The sequence below is a fragment of the Somniosus microcephalus genome, chromosome 9 (assembly GCF_052327205.1).
Source record: "Somniosus microcephalus isolate GS21.2 chromosome 9, FLI_Smic_1.0, whole genome shotgun sequence".
Taxonomy (NCBI): domain Eukaryota; kingdom Metazoa; phylum Chordata; class Chondrichthyes; order Squaliformes; family Somniosidae; genus Somniosus; species Somniosus microcephalus.
This window is the reverse complement of record NC_140995.1, coordinates 172,551,365-172,566,415: the sequence shown is the minus strand read 5'-3', so window position 1 is coordinate 172,566,415 and position 15,051 is coordinate 172,551,365. Positions and strand designations below refer to the sequence as shown.

General features: G+C 40.0%; 1 protein-coding gene across 12 annotated transcripts in view; it reads right to left on the bottom strand.

Moving 5' to 3' along the window:
• Positions 1–171: 171 nt before the first annotated feature.
• Positions 172–15,051, bottom strand: part of map7b (microtubule-associated protein 7b) — a 144,738-nt gene continuing 129,858 nt past the window's right edge. For all 12 annotated transcript variants that reach the window (XM_085997525.1, XM_085997515.1, XM_085997518.1 and 9 more), the window contains 6 exons: positions 14,574–14,675; positions 13,514–13,564; positions 13,358–13,430; positions 10,266–10,404; positions 4,179–4,414; positions 172–2,359 (listed from right to left, as the gene is read on the bottom strand). In XM_085997525.1, coding sequence (XP_085853651.1) covers positions 2,349–2,359; positions 4,179–4,414; positions 10,266–10,404; positions 13,358–13,430; positions 13,514–13,564; positions 14,574–14,675 — 612 coding nt within the window. In that variant the 3' untranslated portion in view covers positions 172–2,348. The remainder of the gene's footprint in view (positions 2,360–4,178; positions 4,415–10,265; positions 10,405–13,357; positions 13,431–13,513; positions 13,565–14,573; positions 14,676–15,051) is intronic.

Here is a 15,051-nt window from a genome sequence, read left to right as displayed (position 1 = left end):
AAACAAAAGTAGGATTTAATAACAAGGAGGGAAAATCATAGCAGCTAGAATGAGAACAGACGCTCGAGGTACACAAACAGAAGTGAATATGAACACAATAGAATTTTGTTGTACCTCGGTAGATAGCCTTTAAGCACAAAAGCAATGCATTATAAAAACCCACAATGAATACACAAGGAATTGTTCTTTATTAACAATATTTTCTAAAAAAGTGGAATCCTGTAATCCAATTGTATCAGTCAAAATGGTGCAAATTGTTAGTCAAGGCAACATTTTCAAACTGGTTCTGTAGAAATAATGAAATTGCAATACATACTAGTTACAGAAACTATTATTTTATTGCATTTTGTTTGTGTAAGTTATCAAACTTATCTCCACCAAATTTTGATAATCATCTTTTGAAACTACAAGTGGGGTGGGTTGGGGAATGCAGAAAAGGTGGAAAATGAAGGGGCATTTTTCTTTAAACTCATGTGCAGATTTTACTGAGCTTTCACTCTTTAGTTTCTCATACAGGAAACTATCTTGCCGACAGTTATAGATACCACCAATCCTCCAATTAATCTTCAAAAAGATGTATAACTCATTTAGTCCATCAGGTTTGTATATTTAAAGCAGACAGGAAAGAGGTACAAACAAAAACCTGAAACATATTCAGTTTTCAGTATTCTCTGCATTAGAAAAATTAATTTCAGAACATTCCTCTGGTAAAATTAAATCAGAATAAATCATGTGCCCGATTAGTTTAGTGTGGCAATTATCACTTTACAACTGCAAACCAATTTAGAATTTAAAAATATTAACTCGAGAACTTTTTTTTGTACACAATCTATACAGATTAAACAAAGCTAAAGAAATTTAAGGAATTTCCCCCATTTTTAAATAATTTCTATGTACATGGATATGAGTAGACCATACAGGAAAAAAAGTATTAGAACAAAAGATGCAGCTATACAACAATTACTGAACAAACCACTAAATGGCTTTTTTTATACTTGTGGATGAACAAAAGTTTTCAAAGCTTGGACTGAGCCTTTTTTAGCACAAAATATACACCACCTGGCTTTAAATTAATCTATTCAATATACTCATTTCATGCAATGATCAACTATGAAAAAGGAAAATGGTGGTGTTTTAACCATAATGCTCAGGAGAGAAAAACAAACTGACATCTGGTCTTATTTAGTACGGTCTGCAATAACTTCAGTAGTACTCAAGAGGGAAAAAAAAGTGCACGGTTTTACTGTCATGCTCTGTAGCAGCAATATCTAAACATGTGAGATGGAAGTTATATGAGCTTCATTGGTGCAGTAACTTGCAAATGAGTTAAATTTAAAGACTCCAAATCTAGTATGTGAAAGTCACATAGAAGGAATGCCATCTCAAACTCCAGGTACAAGCCAGGTTTCTTGCTCTGAAACGAGCAAAAGCAAAGACTCCATAAATTATTTTTTTTAGTTAGTCTCATGATCTGATGAGGCAAATGAAAGCCCATCGCATTTAAGTAGCATCATCTTTTTCCAGTGTATATTCAATCAGATCATAAGGCATTACAACTGTTTGACCATACACAAGTTGAATTAGTATTGTTTATATATAAAGCCAATCTATTTGAGACACTTAATTGGCATGACTAACTTGCCTCAAAGTAGCCTTGTGATAAATACCAACCTGTGTACAACAGGTGTTTTATTTATTAACCATTCACAGAATTGCCATTAGAATCCAATTTAATTTGCACTATTTTCAACATTTTTCTACCTGGTGGTAAAAAAACTTCTGAATAGGAGGCAACAGTGAAGCATCTAAAAAAGATCTGCTTAGTATTTAAGAGATTACATAGAAATCTGCAGAGCTCACTGTCATATTTAAACCAATATGTTCATATTTCTATAATGCCTCATTATCAACTACTTGCAGCGCAACGAGGCTTATTCAAGAAATAGGTTTTCAAAAAAAGTGAAAGTACTGCTAGTTTTGAAGTACTGCCCTTCACCGTCACAAATTCGCCATTTTCATTTCTTGTCATATACAGAAGAATGCCAATTCCCTGAAGGAGCATGTTGGAAAAGCAGTTTATATACAATGCATACTAAGCATGATTAACCAGTGATCAGAATTAACTAGCTGTTCAGTTAGCAATGATGAATTCCTCTCTACCCACTTCTTGCACGTTTATACTCCCATTCTCACAGTCGTGGTTAGTTTCTAGTTTTTTTTTTTTTAAAACACACGTTGGATCTTGAAATGGCTGCACTGCAATTCTTCATGATGTGAAACAAAAAGAATTCCAGTTGCTGTGAATGTGCTTACAGAACTCCATACTTCATTGCTTCTGTTCAACATTCTCAAATCACTTCTGGAAGAAGTATATAAAGATACAAAAGTTAGAGCAAGTTGAGATATTTATGAAATAGAAATTCACACTTCTGTTCAAAATCTGGAAATCAGAGAAACACAGAAGCCTAAATCTGAATTGGGCTAAAGTATACCTTGCAGACAGTATCATTTTGAACAAACGATACATTCATCATTCTCCGCCTAAGTCACACAGTAGTTTTCTTTGCATCATCCAAATCCTCGACCTCGCAAAAGCACATGTTTAAAGAACCACATATACATAGAGATGATTATATAAATTGTTGAGTTATTTTATTGCTCTCTACTACCATTCTTCTCCCTCCAGGTTCCTTCCATCACACACCATTTCCCAGGAGACATGTGGAAGCAGGTTAATTATCTTGACCAATGTCACTTTATAAACAAATAAGTGCAGGGACTGGCCTGAGTTGGTTCATTTTTTTTTTTACTTCTGCTGGTGGGGTGGGGGGTTGAAAGTACTCTACTTCCATCTGGTGCACTGCCCATTTGATACTGGTATGGTTTAGAACACATTGTAAATCTAGGGAATTAATTTGTATCGGATCACTGCCACGGTGCATTAAAAAAATCCCGACCAATAACTAAACTAACTGAATGTTAAATATGGTCAATTGTCTTTTCTACTGTCTACTGAACCCAGTACACATTTTTGAATGTAAGTAGTCTTTTTTGAAAGAAACATATTCACCAACCAATTTGATTAATATTGTGCAACTTTTTCCTTCCATCAATGATACTAGGAGAATTGATGATCTGAGAAGCATCCCAATAGCACTAAAAATTACATTATACACACCTTCCAAACAAATTAATATAATCCAGATATAACCAAATTCTCCATTTAGTTCTTGACAATATCCCAACATTTTAATGCCGACAGTTTAACTGTTATTTCCCATCAGAGCCAGTCTGGTTTCAGGAAACTGGCACCGGTGACATCAGTTAGCATATGACAATAGGCAAATTAGAGGACGCGATATAATTTTATACAACTCAGAAATTTGAGTTAGCCTCTGTAGCATTCATTTTATTGTACAGTGTTGCACTTGGTTTTAATATACTGGCTTATACAGAAGGTGGCTATTCACAGCCCATTCCACCTGTGCCAGTGGTAGCTCTTCATTAGAAGCTATCTACTCTCATCTTATTTGCTTGTCCTTTCCTCATATCCTTTATATTTTTGCTTTTCTAATACTCAATTCCGTCAAATGACATTGTTGCTATGTTTAAAGCATTCCATGTTCTAATAACCCACTGTGTGGAAAAGTTCAATTTCCCCATCATTCTTCTAGTGATAATCCAGAGTTTATGCCCTTTGTCACTAGTTTGCTAACCAGTTATTTCATATATTTCAGGTTACTTGTTTGACTTCTTGGATACTAAACCAAAACATGCCATTGTACCAAAGACTAAAATCTAATTTAGATAAACACTTGTCTATATATATTCTCTCTCTCTAACCAGAACCAAGTCCCACTCACCCATCACCCCTGTGCTCACTGAACTACATTGGCTCCCAGTCTACCAAAACCTCAATTTTAAAATTCTCATCCTCGTGTTCAAATCGTTTCACGGCCTCACCCCTCCATATCTCTAAGCTCCTCCAGCCTCACAACCCTCCAAGAACTCTGCATTCCTCCAACTCTGGCCATTTATGCACCCACCCCACTCTTGGTGGGCATGCTCTCAAGTGTTGCGGCCTTAGTACCTTGAATCCACAACGCAACAGTCAGGTCATCAAGAAAACATTCCCGTTAACCTTTTATACACTGGTGTAGAGTCAGATAATCACATACCTGCTGTTTGTTGAGTCTGAATGCCATCTACTTTGGTTAATAACTCCATGGATCCATTTTCCTCAAATGCAATAATTGGATTCACAGGAATTCCAACTTCATCCTGACAATCATTATTAATGGTTTCTGTGGCTACTCTGGTAACTTTTATTCCAAGTGACAGATCAATGAAATCTTCAAAGGTTTCACCCTGCGCAGAAACTCCATTCTCTCTAATGATTTTCTCAGCAGCAGGACTAGAGAATAGTGTTTAAAAAGAAACAGAATCAGCCAAATCAAAAGTATTCAATGCGTATAGATACCAAGACCATGCAATGTTCTGGAAAATTTGCTGTGACATTTTATTGGTGACAATATTATTAAAGAGCTTAATCTGCCAAAATATTAACACTCACAGCGGTTTCATTCTGAAAGGTGAAAAAAAAATCATCTCTACCTTCCCAATTGTGCCAATCTATTTTATTTACATGATGACTCCAAGTTTGAGTGTGTGAGATCATATTACACGTTCGCAATCACAAGACTCTACCAAGTGGCAAGTGTAGCTCATCACAGTTATACCTCATTTACACAAATTAATTTAATTTACAAAAAAAAATTAACCTACAGCAAAGGACTTTCAAAGGTGCGGAATCACGAATACATCCAGGTACAATTGGATTTAGAGTTTTGGTTCTGCTAGAATTTATGCTGTTCATGGTACAATGGGGCAGAAATTCGGATCGGGGGCTTGCCGCGCGCGCAAGCCCCTGATCTGCACTTACCCGACGCGCCTGCCGTTCACCTCCAGGGACGCCTGGAATTCCTTTTTGAAAGAGAATAATCCCGGGCAGCGTCTGACGTCACGCCGCCCAGGAGTGCAGCCAGCGCGAAGCCTGTAGCGCGCTGTGCAACTGAGACACGCCCCTTGAGGTCTCAGTTTAATAGGACACGCCCCCAATGTTTCTCACAAGCTGCAAAGCATTTTTACATGCAGAGCAGCATTTCAAATAGGTTTTTGGTATTTTTATAAAGCTTTTGGTAACTTTTATAAACTTTTAAAAACGTTTACATTATTTTGAAGAATCTGAAGTAGTTTTAAACAGAATTAAAGCAATTTAAAGACTTTTAAAAGCCCTGAAAGAATTTTTTTCATTCCATTTATTTATTTAGCAACGTCGTCGTCATACGTGTCTTCACACTGTTCCCTTTGGGGAACTGTATGAAGTGGTGGAAAGATTTATGGCCGTGATTAACGCTCCTTCCGTGACCGTAACCATCTTTGTACCAGCCATTAGGGTGGTTAGTCCTATGGCGGGAGGGTTTTACAGGCTCCCACAAGCTATACAAGGAGGGGGGGCCACCCACACCCACGGACGCAAAAATCCCACTGGATGTCAACCCAGAATTTAGAGCCGGAGCTCCGACTCCACTTGCCGGGACTGTCTGGAGCGGGGTTCGAAACCCTACCCCGTCTGGCCCAGCGGCAGGGATCCTACCGCTACGCCAAAGGCCCACTCCGATTAGCAACGTGAAATGGCTGGAATGAGCACAATTCACAGCATTAAAAGAACTCACAATTGAACTGATGATGACCTCAGCAATCTCCTCAACGAGGAGGAGGCGCAGCACCTGCTCATCATTGGTAATGAGAAGTCTAAGGCGCCGCAAAAAGGACAGATGATAGCTTGGTCTTTCAAGTGGCAGCATAGGGCTCCAGTCACGGGGAGGGAAAAGGCGCAGGAAACGTATGGGTGTCACCTTTTGCGCGGAGTGGGCCTTTTGCGTAGCGGTAAGCATCCCCGCCGCTGGGCCAGAAGGAGTAGGGTTTCGAACGCCGCTCCAGACAGTCCCGGCAAGTGGAGTCGGAGCTCCAACTATAAATTCTGGGTGGACATCCAGCGGGATACTTGCGTCCGCGGGTGTGGGTGGCGCCCCCCCCCCCCTCCTCCCTCAGATGGGTTGTGGGAGCCCGTAAAACCCTCACGCCATAGGACTAACCACCCTAATGGCTGGTATGAAGATGGTTATGGTCACAGAAGGAGCGTTAACGTGGCCAGAAATCCTTCCACCACTTCATACAGTTCCCAAAAGGGAACAGTGTGAGGATACGTACGACGATGACCTCTTGCGCAATGCACCTCCTTGGACCCTCAGACGCAGATGCGAGGGGGCAAATCGTGCAATTGTTAAATTTTTCATTTTATTGACATGTAAAATGTTGGCCCAGTAATTCCGTTCCAAACGCGTGAGTACGGTCGGGGTACTCACGCGTCTGGCCAGAGGAAATACCGGTTTTCAGCATGCACAGCGCATGCGGGGAAAACCGGCATTTCCTGTCCTCTGAACCAAGGGGTTCAGACGCAGAACGTGTGCGACTGCACAGGCAGCGCGTGCGCAGTAAAATTCGCCGGTTTCATTCATGCTTTCAGTGAGGTTAAGTCCTTACAACTTACACATGAAAAAAGCATGAGTACAGTTGCTCCAGAGGCTGTGGAGGAAGATATATTTTATCGTGGAGCTTCCGAAAGGCAATATTTTTGTTTGGGAAAGGGAGGAAAGTTATTTTAAGAAATGCTGAGGTAAGTTTTAAAGTTTATTTTTGTTTTTTAAAATGGGTTTTCAGTACTGTAGGTAGAAGGAGCAATTGTGGCTATGTGAATTGAATTTGCTGTGTTTATTAAATGTGAAAATGACTGTTCTAAAATGAATAATGTAACATTTCCAACATTTTTAAGAAAGAAACTTTTCATCAGTAATATATTCTTTTAAGTAATTATGTATGTATGTCCGTATATATTCCTTTACGTATATGTATGTATGTATATATTCCTTTACTTATGTGTATGAATGTATGTATTTAATTATGATTTTCCAATAAGTTACTTTCTCTGAAAGTCATAATTAAATACATACATTCATACACAAAAGTAAAGGAATATATACAGACATACATACATAATTACTTAAAAGAATATATTACTGATGAAAAGTTTCTTTCTTAAAAATGTTGGAAATGTTACATTATTCATTTTAGAAGTCATTTTCACATTTAATAAACACAGCAAATTCAATTCACACAGCCACAATTGCTCCTTCTACCTACAGTACTGAAAACCCGTTTAAAAAAAAAAAAAAAATTTAAACTTTAAAACTTACCTCAGCATTTCTTAAAATAACTTTCCTCCCTTTCCCAAACAAAAATATTGCCTTTCAGAAGCTCCACGATAAAATATATCTTCCTCCGCAGCCTCTGGAGCAACTTTACACATGCTTTTTTCATGCGTAAGTTGTAAGGACTTAACCTCACTGAATCCATGAATGAAATCGACGAAGTTCAGTGCGCACGCGCTGTGCCTCTGAACCCCTTCGTTCAGAGGACAGGAATTGCCGGTTTTCCCCGCATGCGCTGTGCATGCTGAAAACTGGCATTTCCTCCGGCCATACGCGCGAGTACCCCGACCGTACTCACGTGTTTGGAACGGAATTACTGGGCCAATATATATTTCAACTTGCCTTGCTAAATGACATCAGCCCTAAATTTCTGTGGGGTTCTCCCAACTTCCCACTGTAACTGCGGCAGAAGACATGCTGAAACTCTGGACAAATGGTGTAAATGGCCATCTTTAACCATTTACACAGTTTCTCTGGGAGCTCCACTCTTCTATGGAAATTGCTGTTACTTATTCTAAGTACCAAAGATGACTCCAGCTTGTTTCCAAAATTGAGTATTGTAAGTTGGGCTTTAAACAAAGGCTGAACTGAAAATTCAACTGCAAAAAATATTGACTGTATATTGTAGCTTTTATATGACAAAATGTCAACATTTGTGCTAGTGCCATTGTTACGGTCATAAAATAGATTCTCTGATATGGTAGCCTCTTAAGATACTAAAATATACACCTCTTTTAGCTATAATAGGGAAACCAAATAACACATCCTTTAACCACACAAACATTTTATTGAGCCCCTTAGATTGCATTTCCTGTACAGGTAGACTACCCTTTATCCGAACTTCCGAAAACTGAAACCCTCTAAAAACCGAAGGTTTTTTCGGTCAGCGTAAGTCGTGCGCATGACATGACCAGAGTGGCGCACGACTTACAGGCCTAGCCGGATAAGGGATAGTGTAGCATTTTTCCGCACTTCTGAAAACCGAAATCGCTCAGCGTAAGTCGTGCGCACGACCCCGACCCCCGCCCCCGACGACCCCCACCCCCGCCGACACCCACCCCTGACCCCGCCCCATTTCGGATAAGATAGTGTACCAGCCTTTATCCGCACATCCGAAACCAGAAAACCTCTGAAAGTCGAAAGTGGCGCAAAGCATGACCCGACGCTGCCGATGCTTGACCCACGCAGGTGTTATGCTGCTCTGTGTGATATTTGCTGCTCTCTTTAATCTGAAAACCGAAGTGTTTTCGCTCAGCGTAAGTCGTGCGCACGACCCCGACCCCCGCTGACCCCCACCCCCGACCCCCCGGCCGACCCTGACCCCCCGCCAACCCCCACCCTTTCGGATAAGGGATAGTGTATCCTTTATCCGCACTCCCGCAAACCGAATTACTCTGAAAACCGAAGTGTTTCCGCTCACCTTCCGAAATCCGAAATTTTCCGAAAACCGAAACACGGCTGGTCCCGAGGTTTTCGGATAAAGGATAGTCTACCTGTATCACTTTAGGATTCTTCACCATACAGAACCCATTAAAAAGGAATAATCCACCCAGACGTAAGTAATAAATACATATATTGAAACTTTTGATTCTCCAAGTAACTGGTCTGGAAACACAAGTAGCTCAGGAAATGTTGAAACAAATTAGAGACTTTCATGCCAATTCATGTGAAATGACTTGAGGCCATTAACACTAAATTTCTACTTGTACACAGAATTTTTTCAGCAGTATAAATAGATGGCTATCAGACGAACTATTTTGTATATTAATCATGCAACCAAGGACAACTGAAACAAAGACAAATGTCTTACAAATCTGTAGCACAGGAAAACATGGACTTGAACACAGACTTCCGCATAGGCTTGGCCTGTAGGATATTCTGGTAACCCTAGAATTTGAATCTCTATATACAGGGCAGAGGTGCAGTTGGTGTGTCGGGGAGGGTTAATATAGAATGTTAAGGTACAGCTACAGGAGCTCTTGTGCTCCTAGCAAAAGTGCAGAGTTCTGACTAGCTATTTGACTAGTGCTGCTGTGATTGTAATCTCAGATAAAGAACCAACCATGACGAAAATAGGAACCATTAGTGTAGCCTTAAAAATTACACTGTCCATAAGTGTTGAATTCTAGACCAGCCACCTCTCTCCAGTGTTGTAGAAACTAGAATCTAGCATGGAGCACACTATCATCAAGTGCTTTGCTCTTTTGGCTTTAGACAGAAATTGACTCGAAGAGTAGCAGGTTGCCAAGAATGGCTACAATATTCCATCAATGAATTAATTCTTGATTTAATGTTTACCTGGTATAATGCCATGGTCAGACCATACCATACCCTGAGAGCATTGTGCCCAGTTCTGGTCGCTAAGACAAGCCCTGGGGAAGTGCCCCAAGACTGATCCTTTGGATCAAAAGGACTAAATTATGAGGGAAGACTAGAAAATGTAGATTTTTCAGCCTAAAAGATGATAAGTAATCTAATAGAGATATACAAGATAGCAAACTCTGTAGAAAAAGTAGATCTGGAACTCTACTTCAAACTAAGTTGTGACAGTAGCACAAGAGGACAGATGCTCAAATTAGATCAACAAATGGAATGGTCTTCAGCGTAGGGCCGAAGAGGTAAAAATGCTGGCATTGTTTTACAGTAGGATGCGATAATGGGGGGGCAACCATAGGGTATTTCCACACCTCATCCTCATGTCTGGATCCGTTTTAGACTCATTGATAGCCATGATTAGTCAACAACTTAATTATTGTTATTCCTGGGTTCTTACTAGATGCAAGAGCTAAAATTGGTAGAATGGCTTTCCTCAATATACCCAATTTTGTACTCCACAGCATTTGCATGATGCTTTTAGTATTTAAGATGAAATTTAGATTAAAACTTAATTTAAATACCAGAAACCTATTCTTGTTTATTGAGTACTGCTCTTACCATTCTTTATCTATTTGAGAATGATCTACAAACACCCCCTTATTGCCCATTTCTTGAATTACTGCCTCATCAGCCACTTCTTCAGGGACCGTTGACATCATATCTGTTTCAGTTGTTAAGTCAGGATCCGGGCTGGATGCTGAAAGAAAAAGAAAAACATATTTCAGCAGCTAAGCCATGAAAACATATTAGATATAATGCTACACCAACAGTAGAGCCTTTATATCTCCCAGTACTTCGGAGCTAGCAAAAATAGCATGTTACATAGAATTTACAGCACAGAAACAGGCCATTTGGCCCAACTGGTCCATGCCAGTGTTTACGCTGCGCACGAGCCTCCTCCCACCCTACTTCATCTAATCCTATCAACATATCCTTCTTTCCCTTTCCCCCTCTAGCGTCCCCGTAAATGCATCTAGGCTATTCGCCTCAACTACTCCCTGTGATAGCGAGTTGCACATTCTAACCACTCTCTGGGTAAAGAGGTTTCACCTGGATTCCCTATTGGATTTATTAGTGACTACTTTCTATTTATGATCCCTAGTTTTTGTCTCCCCCACAATTGGAAACATCTTCTGTACATCTACCTTATCAAACCCATTCAGAATTTTAAAGACCTCTATCAGGTCACCCCTCAGCCATCTCTTTTCTAGAGAAAAGAGCACCAGCCTGTTCAATCTTTCCTGATAGGTATAACTTCAGTTCTGGTATCATTATTCTTGATTTTTTTTTATTTTTTTTTATTTTTTATTTTTTAAAAACACCTTCTCCAGTCCTTCTATATCCTTTTTTATAATAGAGACCAGAAACCTGCACATTACTCAGTGTGGTCTAACCTAGGTTTTATATAGGTTTAACAAAACTTCTCTGCTTTTCAATTCTATTCCCCTAGAAATTAACCCCAGTGCTTTATTTGCTTTTTAAAAAAAGACCTTATTAACCTGTGTTGCTACTTTGTGATGTGTATCTGTACCCCTAGATCACTTTGCTCCTCTACCCCATTTAGACTCTTATTTTCCAAGTAGTGTGAAGCCTCCTTATTCTTATCAAAATGCACCACCTCAAACTTATCTACACTGAAATTAATTTGCCATTTACATGCCCATTCTGCAAGTTCATTGTCATCTTGTATTTTGTTGTAGTTTTCCTCAGTATTAACTATACCCCCCAATTTGGTGTCATCCACAAATTTTTAAATTGTACTTCTGATTCCAGAGTCCAAATCTTATGTAGTCCAAATCATTTGTTACAGCAAGATATGCAGCAGGTTGACAGCAAATCAAGCTCTCTGAACATTCAAATTACAGCTGTCAATTTTTAATTGGGTTATTGCTTTATGTATTATATACAATATTAATGCTAATGAACTGAATTTTATAGAACAGTAGGGGCCCAAATTCTAATGGCACCATTGCAACAACTTGCATTTATATAGCACCTTTAACATAGTAAAAGGTCACAAAGTGCTTCACAAGAGTGATTATCAAACAAAATTTGACAGAGCCACATAAGGAGATATGAGGACAGGTGACCAGAAGCTTGGTCTAAGAGGTAAGCTTTAATGAGCATCGTAAAGGAGGCGAGAAGGAATTCCAGAGTTTAGGGCCTAGGCAGCTGAAGGCAGAGCCACCAATGATGGAGCAAAGAAAATCGGGGATGCGCAGGAGGCCAGAATTGGAGGAGCATGGCGATCTCGGAGGGTTGCAGGGTTGGCGGAGATTAGAGATGGGGAGGGGTGAGGCCATAGAGGATTTGAAAACAAGGAAGAGAATTAAAAAATTGCCGGACCAAGTGCCAATGTAGGTCAGCGAGCACAGGGGTGATGATTGCGCTGCCGAAGTAAGGCAGTATGGGATTTCTGCCTCCCATGATGGTGTGGTGCTGCTGTACTAAACAATGGCAGTACTGAAGGAAGCAGGCAAATTGGGTAGAAAGGGCCAAAAGGGCAGCCAACTTCAGAGATAAAGAGCAGGAGCGACAGTGTGCTTGGGGTCAGGGGCCAGAAACCTGCCAAGTATGCACTCTGTGGAGGAAGGTCGCTGTGGCAGACTCATCTGCAGTACAGGAAGAAATTTAACGATCAGAGCAGCCAAGGAAAGCTGCCTGCTCTCCACTTGACCTTCCTTTCAGTCTCTGTATGTACAGCCCGTCCTTCATTCATTACCCTCACTGCACTAGGATTGAACTCAACATCTGATCACTTCTATCCTGTTTCAGCTACCCAAAAGTCCACCTTCTGTGTGCCACGTTTGAGGAAGCCTCCCTAACTCTCACCTGTATTTTCTAGTTTTCTGCCATCTTACACATTTCTGTGTCAAACTGTTGTAACAAAAGACTCTGTCCAGTCTTCAATGCAATACTCATGCTTTCTGATTTTTTTTCCTCATAGAATACGATGGCCCACAGCCGTGAGGAATCCTAGTAGGTTCCTGACAATATATCGCTGACCCCCTCATGAGGGAGAAGCGTTGGAGACCCTGCAGCTTGCCTGTGTAATGGTCTGGGGGCACAAACACATTAGCAAGCAACATGATTGGGCACCGCACCTTCAAAAGCATCAGAGGAACCATCATGGTAGCCTAACGTTATATCTGATGAAAGGTCATCGATCTGGAATGTTAACTTTGTTTCTCTCTACAGATGCTGAGCGTTTCCAGCATTTTCTGTTTTTATTTAGATTTCTAGCATCCGAAGTATTTTGCTTTTATTACAATATCTCAATTTTCTCCCCTTCTAGACAACCACTAGATGCCATTGATGAGGGGGGGGGGGGGGGGGGAAGAAGTGGCAAGTGACCTCCATCTTTGCCCAACTAGCCACATCCTTACTCGTGCAAGTCATCCACACACCGAGTGATGCTGTCCTCCTTTCTGAGGACAGCTCATGTGACCCTTCTATCCAGTCCCCTCAGATACCTGCTCACGTAGGTGGTCAGGCTGTTAAAACCCTAGGAATGGATTGAGCATGGCTACACTCAAGTTTAAACCATTCACTCTGCTCTAGATTTGAATCCAAGATCTAGAGGTGAAGGGCCAGAGTCGAACTGCATAACTGAATACCCATACAGTGCAATTTCAATATTTAGACATTACCTTCTTCATCAAGAGTTTCTAGTTTAGGTACTTCCCCATTTCTCTGTTCAGAGGGCCTTACTTGGTTATCCTTCTGTAAAAAAAAGTTGAGTAAATTCTGTAAATGCAGAAGGACAAACTAAACCCATCAAAACTACATTGGTAAGTTTTGGATACCTTTTCGGAAGTGTCAGATCTTCTTGTTCTTTTCATAATTTGCTCAAGTCTCTGGAAAATACAAAATCAGTCAAAATCAAACCTATATGAAAACAGTTCTAACTTTTCCCGCTGTTCTAGTGATGATCTTGAATATCTGTCTCCATTACTGATTCACCAACCAGTGGAAATAATCTTCCACTATTTACTCTCAAAATCTTTCAGAATTTTGAAATCTCTACTGGATCTCCTTAACCTTTTCTGTTCCAGTGAAAATACCTCCCATTTTAAAGTCTTTTTTCATAATTACATCTCATTTCTAGCATAATTGTAGTGGAAATTGGAAATATATCGCCTTTCCTTCATCGCCGCTGGTTCAAAATCCTGGAACTCCCTCCCTAACATCACTATGGGAGTATCTTTGCCACAACGACTGCAGTGATTCAAGCCCACCTTCTCAAGGGCAATTAGGGATGGCCAATAAATGCTTGCCTTGCCAGCGATGCCCACATCCCATAAACAAATAATAAAGAATGAATCACATCTGTATCTCTTCCATGGCTCGAATACCCTTCCATGTCTTCCTGCAATTGTCCAATTACTCACATTACTTGATAGGCACAAAAACACTGCAAAAGTGGCTTGCGCAGTGTTTTGCCATATTATTTATTACCTAATCCATACAAAATAGGTGACTGTTCTTGTAATAGTTTAATTGGCAAATGCACTATTCAGTGTGGAACTCAACCATATAAATTATCATCCCAAATACAGCAAATTTCCTTCAGCAACTCAGGTAAAGGGGGGAAAAAACATTAAATTAGGGTTGCCATTTCTAAGTGCTGTTCAGCAACTCTCGCAGTAAACTGCAAGTGAGTGGATGTCAGGTGTGAATGTCTCATGTCTTATTGTTGAGTATCTTTGCTGATATTCATCTTTAGGCTTATGAAAAATGGCCACTTCTGAGAGTCAAGGAAGAGTAGCCAGCAATTGAACTAAAACCCCACCATGACTGAGGGTCTTCAAGAGACCAGGAATGCAAACAAAGAAGCGTTTAAAAAAAATAAAAGTGGCATTTTACCTTCTTCCTTTCCATACGCTCCTGTTCTTCTTTTTGAAAGTGCTTTTCACGTTCTATTCTCAGCTTCTCAGCTTCTTCTCGAGCACGAGCATCTTCCTCTTTCTGCAAACATAGCAATTTGATCATTTGAACAAATGTCATCAGCAATCTTGGTATATGGTTATAAACTCTCAACTGGTCAACCAGAGATAGAACCCACAAAAATCATGGACAAGTAGTACAAAAATAAATGCAAAGCTGTTAGGAACTATTAAGGGGGCTAATTAAACACAATTGTACAAAATAGCCTATATAAAAGATAATAGGTGATCCCTCAATGATCCAAATGCAAATGGTCCCTGAAAATAGCCACATGAACTTTAATGGAACTAGGTTTTAAACTGAAATTAAATGGAAGCTGGAAATTCAGACTATGTCGATCACAAGAGATAGGACTAATCAACATAGAATATCACTGCTCAAGCTTTTACTATTTTCT